The sequence below is a fragment of the Mixophyes fleayi genome, chromosome 3 (assembly GCF_038048845.1).
Source record: "Mixophyes fleayi isolate aMixFle1 chromosome 3, aMixFle1.hap1, whole genome shotgun sequence".
In the NCBI taxonomy this organism is placed as follows: Eukaryota; Metazoa; Chordata; class Amphibia; order Anura; family Limnodynastidae; genus Mixophyes; species Mixophyes fleayi.
In genome coordinates this window covers 183,536,552-183,560,584 of record NC_134404.1, presented here as the reverse complement: position 1 = coordinate 183,560,584, position 24,033 = coordinate 183,536,552, and the positions used below count along the sequence as shown (strand labels likewise).

The following is a 24,033-nucleotide window of genomic DNA, read 5'->3' as shown; positions in this document are numbered from 1 at the left end:
TGCATTTTTTTGGCATTAAACTTTAGTTGCCATGCTCTTGACCATTCCTCTAGTCTACCTAGATCATAAGTCCTTAGTTCTACCCCTACTGTTGTGTCTACATTGTTTCATATCGGTGTAATCTGCATAAAGGCATGTACTTTCCCTTCAACACCATTTGCAATGCCACCAATAAAGATATTAAAAAGCACTGGTCCAAGTACAGATCCCTGTGGTACTCTACTAGTAACCCTTCCCACCTATGGATGCACTCAATTTACTATAACTCCTTTTCTATACTGCAATCAAGATCTTATCCATTCAACTATCTTAGACTCTAATCCCAAGCTTTCAAGTTTATTCAACAGTTTGCAATGTTGGACAGTGTCAAAAGTTTTACTAAAATCTAGATAAGCTACATCTACCCCCCCCCCCCCTCCCTCCCTGATCCATTACTTTTCTCCCCAGTAAACTCATGCTGTTTTGGATCCTGTAGATTTCTGGATTTCAGATATTCTCCAACTGTTGAAAAAAAAAAAAAAAAGAAAAGAGAGAGTGAGTGTTTCCATTAATTTCCCTACTACTGATGTAAAGCTCACTGGATGGTAGCTGCTTGTGTAGCACTGGCGACCTGAGCCGGCCACACATGCGTGCTAGATACCTCCCCAGCAGGCAGAGAACAGCATCTCCCAGCATGCAGTGGGGAGGAGCTGGTGAAGAAGCAGGTAGAATACAGCAGTTGGAATTCTGAGAGAGAGGGAGAGGTGCAGTTGGAGGAAGTGGAGAGAGCCAGAGCAGGGCTGTGGCAGTCAGAGACAACGTTGACAGGATTATAAATTATGCTAAAGGACTCCAGCTGAGGGAGTCAGGGCATAAAATTGGCGACAATGTTTGGCAGAGGTGGAAGCAACATCCTCTGTGGAAGACTGTGTGGCTGAGGGTCAGAGAGGGAGTGATGACAGTTTAACGACAGTTTGCGGATCCAGTGTGTGCATGTGGAGAACAGAACTAGAATATTCTTCAGAAGAGCATCTAAGCTGGGGACAGAACCTGCAAGCGATAAGTAACCTTTATTTCCTATTTATTGTACAAGACGGAGTTTAATATATATTACTATAGTAGTTATTGAGGGAACAGGTGGGAAGACCCGAAGATAATGAGTAAGCCCATTTTCTGTTTGTGACAAGGGCAAAGACGTAGGGATAGGTAGAATTAAGGGAAGAGTCTGTTAAAGAGAACCCAGTTTACCCTATATTGCTATATGGAACCGGTGCTGAGCCACACCTAAGGGATGTATCAACCAGCCAGTGATTTTTCATGCTAATTGCATTATAGTGTTGGAAAGAACTAGAAAGAGTTTATGTGAGGAAAATTGCACCTCAGGGAAAGCAGATAATGAACCGCAGTTCAGACGAAAGTTTTTCGGCTAGATATTGCTGAATTGAGGAGAGTTTTGTAAAGTGCCTGATATTACTCCACTGCAAACAGCAGCTAATTTGAGTGGTCATATTGCTCAAACTGAACTTTACTGCTGGATTTACAGTTGAACTAACAGGAAGCTGGTGGGACTATAATTAAGTGGAGGACCCTCCACGGTTTCATTTTGCATAACCTAATGTTCATGTGTTGAAATGTGTATGTGTGGTGCCCCAAAACCCTGTTAAACAGCACAGAGGAAGTACATAAACGCTTTTAAAATACAGAGCTACAAGGGGTTACTAGAGGCTGAGAGAGACACAGTGGGAATGACAGTTGACAGTTGAACTGAAGAGGCGTGTCCAGGATGATGTGCAGGAAGGAGGAGTTTGTGTCATAGCAACAAGTCCACTGAGTTTGGTAATAACTGAACTCCCAGAAGGCAGTGGGGAGAGGAAAGTTCTGGACTTCTGGGGGAGAGAGATGAGGTTTATGAGTGACAAGAAGACAGACCGAGAGATAAGAAATCTGAGTTGAATCTTTCCCTGTAGCTGCTCACTACCTCAGGAACAGGCTGAGAGAGATAAGAGGTATTACTGCTGGAAGTCCATCATATGAAGGAACCTTTTTCACAGATTCCTCCACTTGCTTTCCTCCATGCTGACAGATCTAATGTACTACAAAATTCCTGTGCACAGGTCAGCCCAGGACTGAGTGTAAAATATGGTAACGTTACCGGGGATAATATTGGTGCACCAAATGTTTTAGATGAATGTTGATGTTAAGTGATTTACTGTTATATTATATGTTAAATGCTATTGTGCTCTATGTTGATCAAATGAATATTTTGTCATTACCATTAAGCTGAAGGGGTCAGTGGCGCGGTGCCTTACCAAAATTATCTTTACCGCATTATTAATAAACCCAAGTTATTTGACCAATCCTTGTCCCTTTCATTGAAGTATTTATCTCCTGACCACCGGATATCCGACCAAAAAAGAACCTGACTCGTGTCTAGAGGACAAGGTAAGGGAAGGAAATCCCATCAGTACTCGACCACCACATATGCATATATCTGATGTTAAAGTGCAAGTTGGAGATGTTTAGATTAACCAAAACCTGTGTATTGATGCTGCTGTAATCGAAGTATTAAACTGATATAAGGTACAGCACGGTGCCTAGGGGTTAGCACTTCTGCCTCATAGCACTGGGGTCATAGGCTCAATTCCCCACCATGGCCTTATCTATGTAGTTAGTATGTTCTCTTAATGTTTGCGTGGGTTTTCCTCCAGGCGCTCCAGGTTTCCTCCCCCAATCCAAAAATATACTAGTAGGTTAATTGGCTGCTATCAATTTGACGTGTGCGCGTGTGTGTGTGTGTGTGTGTGTGTGTGTGTGTGTGTGTGTGTGTGTGTGTGTGTGTGTGTGTGTGTGTGTGTGTTAGTGTATTTAGACTAAGCTCTATTAAGGCAGGGACTGATATGTGAGAGTTCTCTGTACAGCACTGCGGAACTAGGGGTGCTATATAAATAAATGATGAAGGTAAATACTCTTTAGAGAGGAGAGAAAAATTATAAGTATACAACTGCATTGAAGTTTATATTGTGATGTGTTCATAGTGAAACTTATTGTCTGTTGATTAGAGTAACTCTTAGGGGGGGTATTTAGTTGTCAGCAAGTTTTTTCAATTCCTTTTTTACATCAGCTACGGATTTTTTTCTTGAACCGGTCCTCTCGCGCTCCAGTAGAAGGTCTATTGAAAGTATAGGGTGTGAAAGAGGCAGCCGCATTAAAAGCTATTTAATTGTTTTTACGCGGCAGGTAAAACAGGAAAATATGCCGTTTTATCTCGCACCTCCTTGGGGTGTGTTAAACATAAAAAACCTCTGAAAAGTTTTTGAAATCACGTAAAAATATGTTTATCACTAATGCCTAACTTGTGTAAGTTGATTTTCTTGTGAAAAAATAATTAAAGCAAAAAATAAATAAATAAAATAAAAAATTACTAAATTATATTTATGTTTTTGGTACAAATATGAATGTAGTAATGTATTTTAACATGGTATAGGTGGTTGTATGGTTAAAAAAAAAAAAAAAGTTCAATAAATAAAATGCTAAAGAAAGTACTGTAATGCACATATTATCATTGTGTAATGCAATCTAATGTATGCAAAACCTTTGTTTTGTGTTATACATGACCGCATTAAAACCAAGGATGAGCGGGCTCGGATTCCGCAAATCCGAGCCCACCCGAACAGTGCGGATCCGACAACTGTTCGGGGACTTCCGGGTGCCAAACCGAGACATCCAAGTCTCGTGTCGGATCTCGCAAGACTCGGATGTCATAAATACTCACCTTGCGGGCGCCATCTTCATTCTGGCGGTGATCACTCGTGAGGGAGGTTGTAGTAAGGGAGCTCCTGATCAGTTTAGTGGTTCTTTGTCCTGCTGAGTCAAGTGGTGCTTTGTCCAGTGCTCTGTCCTGCTGAATCCAGTGGTGCTGTGTCCTGTGCTCTGTCCTGCTAAGTGCATTGTTATTTCAAAATTATTCAAAAGTTCTAAAAAAAAAAATTAAAAAAAACCTATACAAAAATAAATTTTAAAAAACATAAAAAAATTAGTTAAAAAATACTAGGTACTGATATTTCAAAGTCAAACTACGTTCTCTGTTGCTGCTGTACCCAAAAATACTAGGTACTGCTATTTAAAAGTCAAACTACGTTCACTGTTGCTGCTGTACCCAAAAATAACTGCGGTCTTAACAGCTATGTTGGTGTTAGACGTGCATCCGGTGTCCGCCATCTGTGCAGTGGAATTCAGTCCAGTTGGATGATGTAGGAGCAGCCATCTGTGCAGTGGAATTCAGACCAGTTGGAGGAGGTATTGTGGCCCCGGTACCAAATTGGGTACCGGGGCCACTACGCAGTCCAGATAGCTGTGAGGTGTTCAGAATAGACTGGAAATTAGTGGAAATGATTCTTATTGAATGTTATTGAGGCTAATAATAGCGTAGGAGTGAAAAAAAAACAACGAGATTTTAGCACTTTTTAAAAAATAAATCAGAACCCAAAACCCTAAATCAGAACCAAAACCTTTCGTCGGGTGTTTTGGCAAAACAAATCAGAACCCAAAACCTCAAGCTAATCAGAACCCAAAACACTAAAAGTGGCCGGTGCACACCCCTAATTAAAACTCCCCTTCACTGCCCTAAAATCTCACAAACACAATTTTTAATGCGCGGGGGCAGCGTTCCCTCTTTTTCAATTGAATTGCACGAGTTTTCCCGTTTAAAACTCAAACTGGTCGCCATTGCCTTCAACCGAATCGCTAACCATTGAATACCTCCCTTAGGAATAGCTTATTGCAAATATTCTTAATACAGCTTTTATTTTTGTAATAAAAGCCAAAACGTGACACAAAAATTAGTTTTGAAGGCCTGCTCTAAGCAGTAAATGTGCCGGTGTGGCTTTTAAAACCCACCATTTAGTATTGCCATTGCTTTTATCGTGTGCCTGCGGTATTGAAAAAGGTGGACAAGTTCCTTGGTCTCTCTCTGGTGTCACTGACAAAGGACCTTACCTGATGAAGAGTCTACTGAATTTGACCAAGGCGGAGGCACTGGGCTAATAGACATTCAAGGTGAGAGGATATTCTACACTGCCAGGCACATAAAAAAAATTTTTTAATTATTATTTATTGTTAAAAAACAAAAAAAAAACACCCACTTGTCTCTTCCTTGCTTCCACTTCTGGGCAGTGGGAGGACTACTGTGCTCTTTTCCAGTCCACTGGAATTACTCCCATAGCTAGTGACTGGTTGAATAATTTGGTTAATGTTTTTACCAGAACCTCTGTAAGTATCCTTGGATATATCCCATCTGGCCCTATTGATTTATCCACTTTCAGTTTTGAGAGTTCAGTTAACACCTTCTCCACTGCAGATGTCCTTGTATCTACCACATTTTTATGAATATACTTTCTACTTAACTGTGGCCCCTTCCTCACTCTATTATACACTGAGCAAAATTTATTATAAAGGATTTGCTATTTACATGTCTCCCTGAACAAAACTCTCACACTGTCTTTAGTCTTATTTCTTTTTTTTCCCTCCTTTCACTTATTTTATGGGGTTTTTTTTTAAACATATAAGTCCTCCTTTACCTACTGCACAGCAGAGGAGTGCCTGGAGAGTGGGATGGAGGTCCTGAGGTTCTGTAATTGGCCTTCTGCATGCCTGCGATTGGGGAAGCTGATCAATTTGAAAACCCTAAGTGAAGCAACCTGTGCCTGAGCTCCTTGCAGCAGCTGGTATATAACTTGCTGGCAATTCCTAATTACTATGCAGGAGTGTGATGAGTGAAGAAAGCACTACTATCTGCTGAAGAATTGTGCAGGAGGAGACTGGTGTTATTAATGAGCAATCTTGCAACCATTTTCTGTAAAGGAAGAGGTCCTCTGATATTGTTTGCCCATACACACCAGCTAGCTGGGCAAGAAGAACCACAGGTAATTGTAGCAAAGGCCACGAGGGGCCCCCATCCCACCTATGTACACAAAAAAAAACCAAACCTCAGCAGGAGCTGAAGATGTAGTTAATGTTGAGGTGAAATTTGGAGCCATATTTATGGGTGATCTGCCATGCCATGCCTCCAAACAGTTCCTATGTTGCGTTCCTGTAGGCTACTGAATACCCAACTGAACACAGACAGGAGCGGTTGTCTAATGCAACCATGATGTATGCTGTCAGGGAATGGGGCTTCTGTCTGTACTGGAGAAAACAGAAGGATCAGAAGCCCAGTGCATTAGACGGTCAGTCATTTGTGATATACGCACTAGGCGAGGTGCACGGATAACTGCTCATACCTGGTCGAATCACACGAGGTAGTCCACAAGAGCGTATGTTGGATATAGGCTTACTACACAGTGGATCTCAAGTAAATAATACCTGGGATTGCACTTTATCATCATAAATATACAGGTACTCCTCACTTAACGACAGAGTTCCGTTCCTACGACTAGGTCGTTAAGCGAATTGGTCGCTAAGTGAGTACAGTACTGTTATATGCACCTACATGTATTGTAATCATTTTTATTGATTCTGAATGAAGAAAGAGACTAAAGAAAACTGTATTTTGTTAGTTTGCTTTACATTACATAACACTGCATAACAGAAAATAAACATGTGTACAGTAAAGCTCTACAAACAGCAGCAATTATAACAATGAGGACCCAGGGAGAACCTGGTCGTAACTCCGAGTGGTCATTAAATGGGTAGGTTGTTAAGTGAGGAGTACCTGTATTAAATATCCATATTAGATGTTATTTAAGTAGCATTTTTCCATTATATGTAGTCTGATGTGATCTCACTGAATTTTGTATTTAAATGCTTCCATTCCTTTGTGTTAAAGGATATGTCCACCTATGTGAAAAATCCTTCACAAGAGTCTTCAGTGATATCAAGTGGCATTAAATTATTTAAGACAAGACAAAAGAATATTTTATTGCACTGCTTAAATGCAACCACAAGCAGCAACTTCAACATACCTTCTTTACATGCTAAAAAAGTGAATTGTCCATTTACATGCAATATACCTAAAAATAAACCAAAGAAAATAAAAGAGTTTCACCAAATGAGGGGGAGGTAGGGATGGACTTTTGTATGCAGAAACAAAAACACACTATATAAATAAATAAAATAAAAACAACAATACCAAGTCCTTAACAGACAGATTTCATTAGTGGTTGCTCTTGAATCATATTGTCCACAACACTAATGAGCAGCTATATAAATGTTGGTAATACTTGACACTAAAAGTACCTTAGTGTAGTGCGTTCTATTTGCCACTATCATTTGTAGAAATATAAAACTAGTCAGTAAAAAGACTTGGATTAAAAAAAACAACAACAAAAAAAAAACAAAAAACAATAAAAAGGCAATGAATAAAGATCATGTAAAATATATAACAAAAGGTAACATCTTAAATAAAAATACATAATTTTTTTTTGTATTTAGTCTAGACATGATTGTTATACTTAAAATGTTTTATTGAGAGATTGTTGGCACCTACTATAGGACGGTCAATTCTCACAGCACTATATCCAGGGATGCAGGCAAGTCTGTCAGTGGTAGGTAGGTATATAGATAGATAGATAGATAGATAGATAGATAGATAGATAGATAGATAGATAGATAGATAGATAGATAGAGCTAGATACCCAAGAGTAGGCAGTTTATGTGGAAAAAATATCTGCATACTGTAACACTGCTCTACCATAAAGTATTTTCTTATAACTTAGAATACCATGAACAAATACATACTTAGGTCACTGATGACATGACATATACAATTAGAAACCCACACATATTACAAAATCTTCTATGACCAGTGATTTTTAATTTTTGTAACAGTAGTATTGTAGCACCTAATAGCTCATGTATGCAAGATTACCTGATCTTTGCCAGTTACAAATAAGCATTATAAAACAATAAATCTAGCACTTAAATTACCATCAATATTTTTTTTTTGTGCTTAATATGTCTAGCTGTTTCAAAACCTAAAATACTTTATCCATATAGTCTCAGACAAAGCTGGACAAATACTGGTCAGTTATGGCTAAACGTCAAAGTTCAGGAACCCTTTCTAATAATTTCCAGGAGATTTACAGGAAGTGGGATGTTCAGTGGGCATACGCACAACTATACTTGTTGTGGTGCACAGCCTGGTATTTTATTTTAGTTTTTTTTAATGGGGGCTGTCAATCACATGATACACCATTTGTTATATTGCACTACTACAATTAGCACAAAGATCCATGGAGAGATCCTGCCACTGATGTATAGCTACTACTGTACGAATAGTGGGGGCCCTCACCAATGTACTATTATCACAAGGAAGATTATACTTAAAACTACATGCCACACTTCCTTGTATAATCAAGATGGCGTTCTGTGATCTCCCTTTCACCTTTAGAAGTACAAACAACAAACGCAAGAGGCAAACATGCACTCATTTCAGACTTCAATGCAAACGCTTCTTAGAGAAGTTTTTCATTAGGTGGAAAAGAAAGTACACAACATTTTGGGGATGCCACACTTAATCAGGTACTAACATTATCAATGCATAACTAGTGTCAGATTTACATTCATATCCTAACATGTAAACAATTAGGTGAGTTTTTGAAAGCTGTACCTATGATGCTTTGGGAAGCCTACTTTGGACATGCTGGGGGAAAAAATTTGAACCATTCATATGGGAAAAACAAAATTTGAGAAATACAAAACTGGAGACTGTTCTATCTGTATAGATAATATAGCACAATCGGTATGTCCAGTAATAGAAGAAAATACATCATCTTTGCAAGTAGACAATCTCACTAACTTTCTGGTCCAGAGAAAAAAACATGATGGATACATAAATTAAATACACAAGTGCTTAAATAAAAACCATGACCTTCCTTTTGTTAGTTGATGGATTAAGTTAAATCGCTATTTTTAATGAAATAGGCATACAATGATTAATAAATATTTGTAAAAGATGTATTTTGCAGAAGTCGAAATGGAAAACAGTTTCGTGGGTGATATCTAAAATAGTTTGAATTAATTGTCCAACAAGGAAAATCAGAAAATTGTATATAAAATATAATGGAAGCCAATTATCTTGGTATATAGACCGATTTCTTTGTTTTTATGACGATGTTCTGACACTATAAATTCACTTGCATAAGCACTATTCTTTGAGATTGTTGAGCAAAAATGTAGTGAATAAATAATTTCAGTCAGTGAAATTTAATGAAGCTGAAGCAATCTATTAATTTGCTACATAATTGAAACAATGTGGAAAATAAAGCAAACAAACAAACAATGGATATAATACAATATAAAAAAAAAAATATTGAAAAGAACTAGAATAAGGGATGAACATGAAGAGTAGATGTTGCTTAGTAGCAATGGAAGCATTTTTTTTTTATTTTTATTATGTATGTATGTATCAATCTATTTCACAACACATTGTTCTTAAATGCAATTCATACTATGTTGCCACTATGTAATGCTTTCAGAAATGGCAAACGTGTTTTCTTGCACCTGAAGGCAACTCAAGATTGCGAGATGAAAACTCTAGCTATACACAAAAAATATTATCCGAGGAAAGGGGGAGAGGGTGAAACCTCCTTGATACGTGCACTCTCTCTCTCTAGTCTATGCAATAAAACAGCTGACAGCCTTTTGCAAAGTAATCTGAAGAGAGTTCCTGTTTGCCTTCTGCATTTGTTAACCTCCCCCAAAAGCCAAACTGGTTTGCTTCTCTGCGACTTCTTGGAGCATCATAAGGCATAATTTGTGGGCGAATTTGCTGGAACGCCATCTCCTTGGAAAAATTGTTACTGCCTTTATTCTACATTTGTAAAAAAAAAATCTCACTGTAAAATTATGAATTGGAAATTATTGTATAACCCTTCATAGACCGAGACGTAACAGAAATTGATTCAGAAAAATCATTCTGTTTTCTCTTTGGCATGGTGTGAATATAAACCTGAATGCCCCATAGTGAACTACCAAAAGATTCCGCTTTTATACAGCTGTGGTAACACTTCCCGATGCTCAAATAATGACGTTCACTTGATCAGCAGCACCTGGTTGAAAATACCTTTTTATTGACATGGAAACAGTGAAGATGTATTTTGTTTTTTCCCCCCCAATACATGATCTTCATGTTGGCTTATTTTTGTTGCATAAAATAATGACCTAAAATATGTTACTGATTATTTGTCACATAATTTTTATTTTTTTGTTTACATTTGAGGGTTTTGGCAAGGACTAGATGATTGTTAATTATGTTTGGCTATGTAAACATTTCACATGAAGAATTTAAAAAAACAAAAACACTAATAAACTTTTAGGAAAATCTGATCATTGTCCATGTGTACAATTCATAATAATAATGCTGTTGAAAATACTGAACGGTTTTATATAGTGAAAGTATGACATTAATCAATACAATTATGCAGGAAAAAGCTAGGTCATTTCCAGAATAACTTAGTTTCCAAATCTCAGCTTCCACACCAGCAGTAACATTTTAGGGGTGTAGGCAAAAAGCTACCTTACAAGAAAACCAACTCTTGAAAATACCCAACTGTGGATTAATACAGCAACCACTGTAGCACCCAGCTTTGTTTAATTGAGAGGACACTACACAACTTGGTTTTTTGATCAGTTGCAATTAGATTATAAGGATATTCCCGATATTGGTTAATCAGTTGAAAGCCTTCTTGATAAAGTTCCCAGTCAAAATAACAATTGTTTCCCACCTAAGTAGTCTGTCCATACAAATATTGTACACAGTATCCGTGTAAATATCTGTACACAGTATATGCATTTTTGATAATCCCATTTTTCTCTGGTGGGAGTGTATTTTGAGGACCGGTTCAGAAGTCATAGGATGTAATGGGAATGTAAGTAACTGGAATCTGATAGTTTTACAATCAAAGCCATATATTATTAACACACACCATCCGATCACAATGCGAACAGCAGCAAAAAGGCACATTACATACAACTTGTATCAGAGGATTCCTGCTTGGGGAGTACTTGTCTTTATAAGCATTGTGCAGGAAAGACTCGAACCCAGTTAAAACCATAACATTGATAAAGTTACATTCGGATTGAATTCATAGTTTGCACTGGTCAGAAGGAGAAGACATTGGCACAAGTAATTCAGCTTAATATGTATTGCAATATGTGAAACAAACATTCCCTGTTTATTTTTTTAATATAGTTAGCATTAATAATGTCTGAGTACAGAGGATAATGACATTGTTCACAGAATGTGATTGCACCCCTTTTGCACCCCAGTTTTCAAATAATTGTTTTGCATTCATTAATTCTTTGTGAGAGCACAATATATTTTGTTCTGAGAAATTTTCGCCAGTACTAATCTGAAGCTGCATACTCTAACCTGCCAAGTGTCCTGCATGGTTTAAGTCGATATAGTAAGGACCTGATATAGCAGGACCAAAAGAGGTGGGGTGAAAAGAAAATGGAGGAGGGGTAGGAGGAGGCACTCTGAGACGATGAAGGGAAGCCAGCAAAAGTGCCTACAGCATATTTTGTTCAGCTTCAGTGAAGTAGCATTTCCATATCGCCAGTAGAGAACAAAAATGAGTCTCATGAAAAGTCTTCCTAGGTCAACTTAAAAATGTTAAAGGGCAGTCATGAAAAGGATTTAGCCACCATTATCTCCATGCTGTCAAATAAAGCAAGAATTTACTGTACAGCATTTTTTATTTTTTTTAAAAGGTTGCTTTAAAAAAATAAATAAATCTCAAAACATTTTCTACTAATATATTAAAAATGAGCATCAACCAGCAAAGGCGTAACAGACACAAAATTCAGAGCAATTACTATTGCTGGCTTATGTAAGTATTTACTGATCATTCTGTTTCCTTTTATAATATTTATTTTAGAATGCTTGCAATATTAACATTTTCTTTACTGCAATGCTCATAAAAAGCCACACTGGAAATATAATCTCAATTTGAGGTGCTACCTATACACCCTTTTCATTTAGGCAGTCCAAGCAGAAAAAAGTGGGTGTCTTAGAGGGTACACACCATACATGTATAAAGTTACTAGAATTTAATGAAATGCACTAAAAACATCACCACACCTCTGCTAAACAAGAAATTATTTATTTGACAGACGAAAAAAAACAAAAACAAAAAAAAATAAACATCCCCCCTTCAGATATACATCCAACAGTCACTAATCTCAGACACGCACAAGCCCATTTTATTTTTGCATATCTTTTACCTCCATTCTTTCCTAAAAGCACCTTTGGGTGTTTTATGTCCAAATTCACTTGGCTCAGGTTCAACTGGAGCCAAAAGACAAATTGTTAGGCTGTAAAACATCTGGAGTTGCCCTAAACAATTGTCAAAGCAGTAAGTAAATAAAAATCACTTTTTTTTATTTGTATTATAGGAAGTCCAAATTTTTTAACTAGACTCCAAAAACATACTGGTAGGTGAATTGGCTGCTATCAAAATTGACCCTAGTCTGTCTCGCTCTGACTGAGTCTGTGTGTGAGTGTGTCTATATTAGGGAATTTAGACTGTAAGCTCCAATGGGGCAGGGACTGATGTGAATGAGTTCTCTGTACAACGCTGCAGAATTAGTGGTGCTATATAAATAAATGATGACGATGAACAATAGAAATTTAGCAGACATGCTGAAACAGGATTCTCTAATATGTAAATATCTAGATTAGAACACAAGTGAACTCTGCAACAAACTTTTTATTGATATAAATGATACATTCAGAAAACAAAATTTTACGAAATCATCTGCAAAAAGAACATATTACAGGAGGTGTTAGTGTTTATAGCTAACCTGTATGTTTTGTTACATGGCAATTTACATTTCTGTTATACCATAGTTCAAACTGAAGTCAATCTCATAAAGAGAAAAACATTTTTATTTTACCACACTATAAGTAATTTGTAATAAAAAAACAAACATCCAATCAATCTTCTGATCATTCAGCAATTAGAGAACCCTCTTCTGCTAACAAAAATATGGCAAGTTATTGTGGATCAAAAACATGCCTCAAAAGCAATACTACAAATCACAAGCCTTACTCATGTGCAGACAAAGACAGGGAATGGTTGATCACTGAATCATATTGCTTTTGCATGTTACTTGCTAAATGCAGGCTTGATATGTTGTTGCTTTGTTAAAGTTGGGAGTGTTTATCACCACAATTCTCTAGCAAGGATCCCAGCCCCCATCAGAAGCTTGGTGGGTGGGACCCCTCCCCCCACTGTAGCTGCAATGTGAGTTCTGAGAAAATATGGTAACGTTCACTATGCTCAAAAACAAAAGCTAGCAAGATAAGATATTGAACCAAGATCTCACTAATGCACATGCCAGCAACAATGGTCAGGATTTTCTGGTTTTTTAATACATGCATCTGCTTTCTTTAAACTACCCTAATCAATGATTCTTGTGTTTTTAACACAGAAAATATAAGTGGCAGGTAAATACAAACATGCAAGCAGCCCATTATTTTATTGCTAATGTTTTATGTGTAAACACTGGTATATTTTTACATTTATTTTACTAATATTCTGTTTCAGGCACAGATACGATATTATGTATGCAAGACTTAAAACAAGGCAGCCCCATACCAATATCATTAACAGAGTCATATTACATATTCCAAATGAGCCATCTTAACCATATTTGTTTTTCATAGTAGTAAAAAAAAATAAAAAAAAAATGGATTTTTGATGTCTGATTCATCCTATGATTCACCTTCAACCCTATCTGTGACTCACTAGAGGGAAGTCACATGATCAGAACACTGAAAGAGAGAGAGGACTGTTTTCTTTCCTTTCTGAAGGGGGGGGGGGAATCCCTTTCTGCAGGAGAAACAAAAGCTTGGTATTAGCTGTCCAGGGCCATTCATGGGTGGGGCTTGCATGCCAAAAAAAGCTGTAATGGGTTGAGGTTAATCTTAATGGGGGCCCCACTTTAACCTCCTGAATGCATAAAAAAATGTGAAAACTGCATTCACCTCCCCCACCAGGTTTCCTGCCCCAGTAGTGCTTCCAATGACAAATGTTAATTCTGGAACTTAGACCCGCAATGATGAAGTCATTATTGATAGTCAAAACAACACAAATATATATTATGATATTAAAAACACAGACAAATCAGCTGTGTGGTTTATCGGATATGCACCTTTGAAGATGCAAATAGCAGCGTTCATTGACTTTAGTGATGGGTGGTCCCTATGCCTTGAAATTCTGTGAACATTGAGACTATAGATAACATGTTAATAGTAGAAATCGGTAAAGAGTAGATTAAAAAGTATTTATATCTAGATGTAAACTGGTATTACTTTTGATGCAAACCAAACCAATTTCATGTACCAGCATTAATGCTACCAATTTTAAAGTACTAAAACAAAATGTAAACAAGTACTAAGCACTAAAATATTAAAACAGAATATTACAAATATAAATAGTAATGAATGGGTAGCTTATAAAATCCACCAGGAGCACCCAAACTGGGAAATGGATTTGTTTTTTTCCAAAAAGCTAGTCCCCTACAAGAGGATAGCGTGTTCAGGAAATCTGACACATCTATGCTTCTATTTCTGGTGTTAAGGCATTGATCAAAACTGGAGCAAGTAACATGAACTATTGAACCAATACAAAATGACAAAACAAAAATTAAAAAAAGGTATGGAAGTGAAGAGTATCTTCAAAGAATCAACATAGTAAATGATTTAGCAAGGCAGCACTAGGCCTATCCTATAGAAAAAATAGGTTTAAAAGTATTGAATGGAAGTAGTAAGCAATGAACAACTATGACCCTCACTTCCCCAGTTTGATCAAGAGAGTCTGCAACCTGAGCCAAAGGGTACAAATTCCTCCCATTCAAAAGATCTTCAATGGAGTGGGGGAAGGAATGTTAACCCTTTTACTGCTGAAGAGAAACTAATAGGTTTCTCTAAAGATAGAGGAGATAACTTTGTGACAATTGGAAAACAGTCAGGTGAATGTAATACATTGCATTAGGTTGGCAAAAGACCTTGAAGCATAATCTAAGTCAGTAAGTTATTTGAATTGAATATGAGCAGTTAAGTGGAGCACAAACCACCAGCATTTCCCAATTATGGCACCTTTTTCTGCTACAAAAGGAAAAATAAATTATACCCATAATAAAGCAAAAAAAATTAAATTGTCTGGCTAGGTGGCAGATTAATGGACAAGTTATTTCTGGACCATCATTACTTATTTTGTCTAGTTACCAAAATGATGCAATATATTGGAAGAAGTATCCAGCTTTCCCTGCAATTTTATTGGGAGCAACTAATACACATTTAAGCATGTATCATACTTAACTGACATCGTTGAAGGTTTTCAGATATACATGTCTAAATATAAATTAAATGCCTGTTTATAAACATAGGCTTTGTGTTATTGGTTAATGAAAGAACATTATGGAGTCTGTTCTAGTAGAGGACATGGGTTTTCTACATTTCACACACTAAAACAAATCTATAACATAGTTATCATGAAAATGGACAGAGTGTATAAAATGCATAGTCCATGCAAAACTTTGTAATTACCTACAAAATGTATTTTTTTTTTTCCATAAAATGAAGATCAAAAGTAGTTTTAAAACTAAAAATACAAAGTTTCTTGTTTGATAATCCATTACATATATGTATATAGAATAGTTGCCTTCAAAATACAAAAAAGGTAACTGATGAAACCTAATTTGACAACTTTTGTCATGTTTGCATTAATTATTTAGGCTAAATTCACTCCACAAAAGCTTTCTAGGGATCCATAAAATTGTTCATTAAATTGAGTGAACCATGTTTTAATATATTATGCTCAGTCCAACTATCTTTACATATTAAAAAAAATAATTAAGGACTTAGATTTACTTGGAGCACAATCTCTAATACTGTAGATTTTGATAGCCAATATGAAAGAGAAAAGAGCAAACAATTTAAAACAATGCACACATGTATGTCTCTTTGGAAATTAAATTTCTTTAAATTAAAAAAAGTCCACGAAATATAGGTAAATAAAAAACATTTTTCACAAATTGTACGCCAATAAAAACAATAAAAAAGACAGCATATAGAAAAGGATAATATATTTTGCTCATAAGTGACAGCAGCAGGAAATGCATGCAGTCTTATCCAAAGAAACATACAAACAATATCTGCATTTCATGTAGTAAATAGAAAATAAAAGTTGATAGCTTGCAAGCTATATCAAACAAATGTATGTGCAATGCACTCAGAATTTGTATGTTTAATGTTTTGGTCATCATCAATTTAGAAAAACGATTGAGAAATTGGACTTATTTCACTGGAATTAGATTATATTTGGTGCAATATATGTGCACATGTTTATATCATTGTACATCACACTAAATATAAAAAAGCTGAATTCTGAATGGCAGCAAAAAAAACCCCCAAAAACTAATGTATAGTAGGGGCAAATTAAACTAATGCATACTTGGCTTACATTACAGTTTCTTCAAATTATAAACTACAAGAGTAGATGTTTTATAGAAACAAAAACCATTACATATATCCCTGTGAATTCATGTTTGGATTTGCTAGCATGACATAAGTTACAGTCCCCTTCACCCAATCAACAGAAAGAGGAATGGACACATAAAAGATGATTAAAACCATTGCTTCAAATCTAAAATAGGTTTTTATACAACAAACTTCTTAGTAAAAAGGAGACCAGTTCAAGTTTTGAGGACAAAGACCCTCTGAGAAAACAAAAAAGTATCCATGATGCTACAAAAACTACTGCTTAGCGCTACACATCAATGTTGATGATGCCATAAAATAGTAACTTTTTTTTTATTTTATAGAATTATATAGACCATAATTAAACTACCATCCTTTATCTAAAAGCAACAGTCATAATAAAATTAAAACCAAGCATAATATTAAATCATTTGAAAACAATATAAACTAAACTAATTAGAACACAAATGCCAACAGGTGATTTAGCTTGAGGGTTGGATGTACATTAAGTTTTACTATATAAAATGTATATAATTGCTCAACTGGCTATCACCTTATAGGGCAAGTAAACCTAAAATACATCTAGCCAATGTTAACCAATAATTTTATAACACTCACAATCACACAGATGACATCTCCCATACCTTCAATGAACTTGAGATGCTTGACATTAATGTAACATTAAATTTTCCTCACTGCAGAATCATTTATTCCATTATCAGCCATTTTAGGCTCAGAAAGACTCCCTGCGGTAAATTCTGGATGATGTACATAGAGAAAATGCTTACATGTTTTTCTCAAATATCTCTACTTCTGATAAGTTGCTGAAAGAAATATCAGAAGCACACTATATATCAACTAGGATTTTAGGTTTAAAGTCCCTTAATGCTTACAGTTACATGTCATGCCACATCTACTTTGCAACACACATGATGTCTGATGACAAGGTCTGTCTGCAGCCTCGTTTACTTAATAGCAAGAGATAGAGACATTTAATAAAAAATAAAAGATAGATAGATAAAATTTGCATTTCTATACAAACAAAAGACACTGGCAATTAAACCAGCATTTTTTCAATATAACTTAAGACTATGAAAAAAAAAATCTGTCTTACCTTTGCATCTAGCATAATGCCGGGATTTAAATTTTGTCTATAGTTTGCATAAATATATCCTTCCCCAAAAAAAGTTACAGCTAGCAAACAAAATTGCTTAACTAAACCGAATCCACACTGGATCTCAAATAGTGCATGGTATACTACTAGTCACATTTGAGCAGAAAATGTAGCAAAATATTACATATAATGTGCAATTAACTTTCTGTAATTGAACATTTTGCAGTGACCTCCTATAGTCAAATTGTAGCTACTCATGTTGAGCTGAGCCTGGCTACCCACTGGAGGACACAAATCTGCTAAAGACTTTGCCACACATTAAATCATAGATTTACTGATACAATCAGACAAGGTACAATGCAGTAACATGCAACACCTGTAACATTTAAAGTAAATCATTCTTTACAAAATGACAAAAGCATCTATCCATGCAACCGGTGTGTCAGTTTGCTATAATATAAAATATTTAGGTGGACAATGACTATTATATAAAGCAGGTTCACAGCATATTTGTGGTACTGTAGTGTTCAGCTGAGATAGCCAATCAAGTAGATACAAGACTAAGCATTAAAACAAAGGCAGCAATTGTATCTTCAGAGAAGTAATCAATGATGTTGGGAAAAAAAAAAAAAAAAAAAAAAGCAACATACATATACACATTGCTTTAAACAAACAACTGAATGAGTTGGTACGGAAATATGCAAAAAATAATATAATTGGAAAAAAGTAACAGATGTATACTACTTTAAGGAGTATTGCCTAGACATAGCTATAAAGCACTATCATTAAATAAGAAGAAAAAAAGCTATACATAATGGCATGAGTGTAATATAGTGGCAATGATACACACCAATATACATAAAAACACATTTTTCCATATATCAAAATATGTTATCATACTTTGAAATGTGGTATATCAGTTTCATAAACATTCTTATAAAAATGTAACAAAATAATATTTTTTTTATATTTATCCTGCCATTCAAAAAAATAAAAAAGGAAATGAATATACAATTACACAAAGAGGAAGCTTTTTTTCTTTTTTAGTTTATTCATCTATAAAGTAAATTTATGAGATCGTAAAAAGCAATTTAACGACCTAAGGGAGGTTCAAATGAAAAGGGGGACCAGGAGATTGATAGCAATCAGATCTGACCAAAATTTAGGCAACCAGATTTCAAGATGAAGAAAAAAAAAATTAATACAAAAAGAAAAAGCAGGCAAACCCAAAAATAATAATAATAAAAAAACAACACACACACACACACACACACACACACACACACACACACACACACACACACACACACACACACACACACGAGCAAGCTACAGGCTTGTTCAGATCATGTGAATAGCAGGAAGCAAAAGAAAAAAAAAAAAAAAAAAAAAGGAAAAATGAAAAGGGGAATTAGAAGAATGAATTAAGAGCAACCCTTCCATAAATATAAGCCCCACATATTTGATTTCACACTTTACACCTATCTGTTGAGAAGAGACAAACATACTGAGTGCTGGGCCTTGGGGCAAGCTATCCAGCAAAGAGCAGAGATGTCCCCATGTGACCCATCAAGCTCCATGTCACCAGAGCTTTGTTTCTTTCAGGCTGATCCATGGCCTCAATCAAAGCAACCACAAGAGCATATTGGGCAAAAATAGGAGGGGCAAGGAGCCATCAGTAGCATCAATCAATAGGAAACGATTCCTTGTTATAATATATATATATATATATACATACACACACAAGAATATAGTGTGCATCACATCTATATAATAAAACAATGAGCAAATAACAGACATTGCCTACATAGAAGGTATCCTCAAGGAATGCATGTGTACTTACTGGAAGGCATAGTGTAACATTATAGCATAGTTTTTGAGGGATTGTGCCAACACCAATCACAATATGTTATCTAAAACTTAATTGTTGGTGGCAGGGTGTTTTGGAAAAGATGCTAAACAGAATCGCTATGGAAGCAAGACTACACCCACTTTGTACCATCAAAATGATAAAAGATGCACTCAGAAAGAGGTGAACAAAGCAAGAGCACAGTACAGTAACTTATTATGAATTATTCTATCTACTGCACTCTGGGTGTGAAATACAGAATAATGGCTATACCTTTTATCTACTTCTAATGTGCATTTTTTACATAAAAGTCAACCGTTACATCTGGAAATGACTGTTTTGCGAATTGCAGTACCAGTGATTTTACACACAAATGTAAGTAAAGCACAAACCACACATTAGAAAAGAATAAACATGAACGCCTCTGGCCACATGCTTTCTTGACTTCAGTGCCCTTAAAGAGACAGGGCTGAGATTCACATGAGATTTACTACTGTTCACAACCAGAATAAAGGCAACATGGCCCTCTTATAATGTGGCTATTAACTTTATGATTATTTGCTCCTTGTATTTTGGCAGCTGTTAGACCTTTTTAAATAACAAGACCAGACCTGGAAGCTTAATTCAGTCATTCTGTGTTAGTGATCTCAGTTGAAACAGATTACTGTGTAGCAAATACTGAATTTGAGGGCGGAGTTACACTTGGTTTTAATAGACTAGTTATGTCCATTTAAGGTAGAGGGTTTAAGAAAACATAATTTAATCTGCACAATCCTGGTAGTTGCCCTCTACCTGACCAACAATAGTAGTATTAACATGTAAATTAACATGTATGTTTCCAGTCCAGACAGGCAGTATTTACACACAGATAGATATGTTACTAAGGGCCATATTTATTAAAGAGCGCATTTTTAACACGATCCCTTTTAATCCTTATCACAAAGATAAGGATTGAAAGATTATGAGTATTTATTAAAAAACTTCAACAGGAACAGCAGTCACAAAAAACTGCTGTTCCAGCGAAGATCAATCTCCTATCGTTCATATGGTCATTATCACAAAGTGGCCACCTTTGCGTTAGTGACAGGAGGGGAGAGCAGGTAGATGCGGTGAGGGATATGAAGATCCATCTACCGCAATGCTCTCCCCATAGAGCAGAGCTGAAAATTTATATATACAGTAATGTACGCCAGCCCGGGCTGACATACATTACTGTATGTGTAAATGGCTTTTCATTACTTCTTAAATAGCAGTAAATAGTAGTCCCCATAGACATCTATAGGGACTGCTCTGTATTTCGGAAAAAAATGCAAAGCAACAGATGTCTATGATCACTGTTAATAAATGTGCATATTACTTATATATGAGTCAGTCCACCGAAAGCTATAATAAATAGGCCCCTAAGTTAGTTGTGTAAGTGGTAATAAGTACATAGTGAAACATGTCTAAAGGAAACATATTCCTGTTACAGTACAATAAAAGTAGTGCATCAAATAAAAGAATAACAGATACTTTACTATCTTGTTGGTGCTGAAAGGGTCAAAGTGGGTGGTTTATCCATCTCCTAGTGGGTGGTTAGCAATGAGGGGGAGGAAGTGGGTTGACTTACTTGGTGTACGAAAACATCTACCGGGTTCTCCAAGGGACTTCCCTCCCGACTGGTCATAGCGATGAAACCGAATCCCATCCGCACATTGAACCATTTGCAGTGGCCTGCACCATGCAGGAGTTGGGTGTCTTCCTCCCCCTCTTCCTCTGGCAGCTTCCCCTGCTCCTCTCCGCCACCTTTTCCAGCCCCTCCTGGGTAAGAGACCAAGAAAAAGTAATGTTTAAAATTAAAAATAGTAATGAGCCATCGTAACACACATACCTGTAAACATGTTATGTACCACTAGCTATTCGCTGCCTTTGCACTACACGCCATCATATGACCCAGTCTACTTGTGTTTATTTATAAACACATGTGCTCCCAAAATCCCACGGATTGCTAGTAAGGAACATTATGTACGTGAATGTTTTTTCTGGTCCATCCACTGTCAGCAAGGATAGATTAAAAAAAACTTCTAAAAAACGGCATTTGTGTAAGGCGCGGTTAGGAAAGTGAAGCGACGTATGGGGATCATTGCACAACAATTTGTTATTGCACATGATCTCTGATTGTTTAGACATCTTCTACACGTTACTTGTAAAAAACTGGACAGGTGGGAGTATTTGTTCTCAAGGTTAAGTGTAGGAAAAAGGCGACCTCAGCCACAACAGCAATTCAAACAAAAGCCACCCCTCCTGTTCTCGGTTTCTGACTCAAAGCAGGACTGCACGCGTTATATTTTAGCAGATCGACAAGAGTAAGGTTGTAGAAGCTCCCCTCCCCCTTCTTATGCCCTTCTCTCGGCCGACTCAACAGCACCGATTGTCTACAAGATAAACATTGCAATAAAACAGAAAATAGGCAATGAACCTTCGGCCATGATGCCCTCTGCTCCAGAAACGAAAGAAGAAAAGTTTCCTTTTTGATTAGGGTAATCTGCTGCATCAATGTAACATCCTGATTTGGAGCGAACCCAAATTTAGCTCGCATGGTCTAGCGTGCTCTCCCTCTTGTGCTGCTCCCTTCTCTGTGCTCGCTCCCTGGCCCCCTCATGCACACGTGACTCTGTCAATTACATGCCTTCTTGCTACTAATTTCACCACGGATCCTGGAGGGGCTGGCAGGAGCTCCGCTCAGCCAATCGCCTCTTCATTCCAGGCTACCACGGAAATCATTTATGAATGAAGCCTCAAACACGCCTGTGAGTCTTACACACATACATTGCCGTAAGGTAGCCACGCATGTGAGCGCTGCTGAGCTTCCTTAGCACAGGAGCACGTTTCTAACTTTACACCAGGAGCTCGCATGTGATTTCCTGTAGTATTTAGTGACTCCATTGTAGTTTCCTTTTATTTGTCAATATATGAATGCATTCTAGTCCATGTGCTACAAAACACTGGCTTACATTTGGAATGTATTTATAGGCTGTTTGCTATTTTACAACCTTAATAATTACGCTAAATTGTAAGTGTGGAATGGAGTGATGAGCAGTGGTATAAGGTTACATTGGGTGTCTTATGCATTCACTGAGGTGCAGGGACGGCGCTATTTAACTTTTAACCCTACCGTTGCCAGACGAGAAAAAAAGCCAGCAGTTGGGTTAAAACGTGGTACTTTCAGTGTTTTTTTTTTTTCCTTGAGAGGGGGGTGGGGAGAAGGCGGGTGCAGGATCGGACTTCACAGGTTTGCCTCGCCATCTCTTTCCGGGGGAGGGGACGTGATTAATGACTTCCTAAATAAGAGCCCAGCATTGGAAAGGAGGAGAAAAGAGGACCTCAATCAGCAGAGATTGTTCTTAGGGAAAGGAAAAAACATAATGGAATAGGGTGGTCACAAGACACGGAAAGTAATTTGGAGTGGGCCAAACAAATATTGATATAGCATGTGCGTTCACTTGTCAGTGTATGCATTGTAGTTGAGGACGTAATGTACAGTGGAGCTGTCACTTCTGTTTAAAAAAAAAAAAAAAAACAGATTTCTGCCCATACCTATACAAACCATGCAAGACTTGTAAGTCACTGGTCTTTACGTCATTGGGAAAAGGGCACCTCGGTATACGAGTCAGTAACCCTACCATAGAGAGACCATTGCATTATGTGAAGCGGGCACCACAGTTCTATGTAACGTCAGGAGGTATTTGTGTGTGTGGAGGATAGCACGTGTGGGAGATGCATTAATACATTTCAAGCCTTTAGGTTATTTAAACAAGACAATCGGCACCCTAAGATCAGGGTTTAACCGCGTATTTCCAAGATGAACACATCTCATCAGTATACAAAGCTAATTTCTTGTTTTGTTTTTTTATCGGCCATAATTAGTCTTATTTACACAAAATAAACTGCTATACCATCTTCTGTTCTATCACAGCAAATGTCAACAGTATAACTACCGCCTAGGGCTAAATAATAATCGCACGATGCAGAGGTCGGTGTTGAAAAGCCTAAACTATTCTCACAGCTACTGGCACGTTGATGAAATTAATATTGTATTTTAAAACCGCAAATTAACATTTTATTTTATTTCAATATCCGTTTTTGCGCATTTATTTTACACATTCCAAAGCTAAAAAATGCGATTTAAATAATCATTTCTTTTCTGACGCTTGCTTACAAATGTAAATAACGAATGCGCACGTTGTTATTAGGAGAAGGAAAAATAAAATGCCAGCGATCAGTCAAATGAAGCAGAAGCCTAATCCTGAAATTCCTTTGCAGTCTTGAACCGTAAATTTGCAATAGGTTGTGTTGGCTATAGGCGTCCTATATAGACCTGCCCTTTCTAGTACTACTGTAGGCGGGGCAGGAACCCAACAAGATGTCCCCACGGGGAATGCGCCTTGGTGTGTGAGAGCAGTAGGAAACCTGCTTCAGATCCAGCTAAAATGACTTCATTAACAAATGTTTCCAGTTAGGTCGGGTCAGCATAAAAGCCAATGATTTGTTTTGACGCATAACAGTTAATCTGGGTGGCAGGGAAAGTAGTTAATTTTCCAATGAAGTAACTTCACAAATTCTGTGCAA

At 36.8% G+C, this 24,033-nt stretch overlaps 1 protein-coding gene across 1 annotated transcript in view; it reads right to left on the bottom strand.

The window, feature by feature from the left end:
- LIN28B (lin-28 RNA binding posttranscriptional regulator B) overlaps positions 1 to 21,305 on the bottom strand; it is a 64,095-nt gene extending 42,790 nt beyond the window's left edge. Inside the window, exons 1-2 of the mRNA XM_075200917.1 lie at positions 21,296 to 21,305; positions 21,035 to 21,225 (exon numbers count right to left, since the gene is read on the bottom strand). Of these exons, the coding sequence (XP_075057018.1) occupies positions 21,035 to 21,225; positions 21,296 to 21,305 (201 nt within the window). The remainder of the gene's footprint in view (positions 1 to 21,034; positions 21,226 to 21,295) is intronic.
- Positions 21,306 to 24,033: the final 2,728 nt, after the last annotated feature.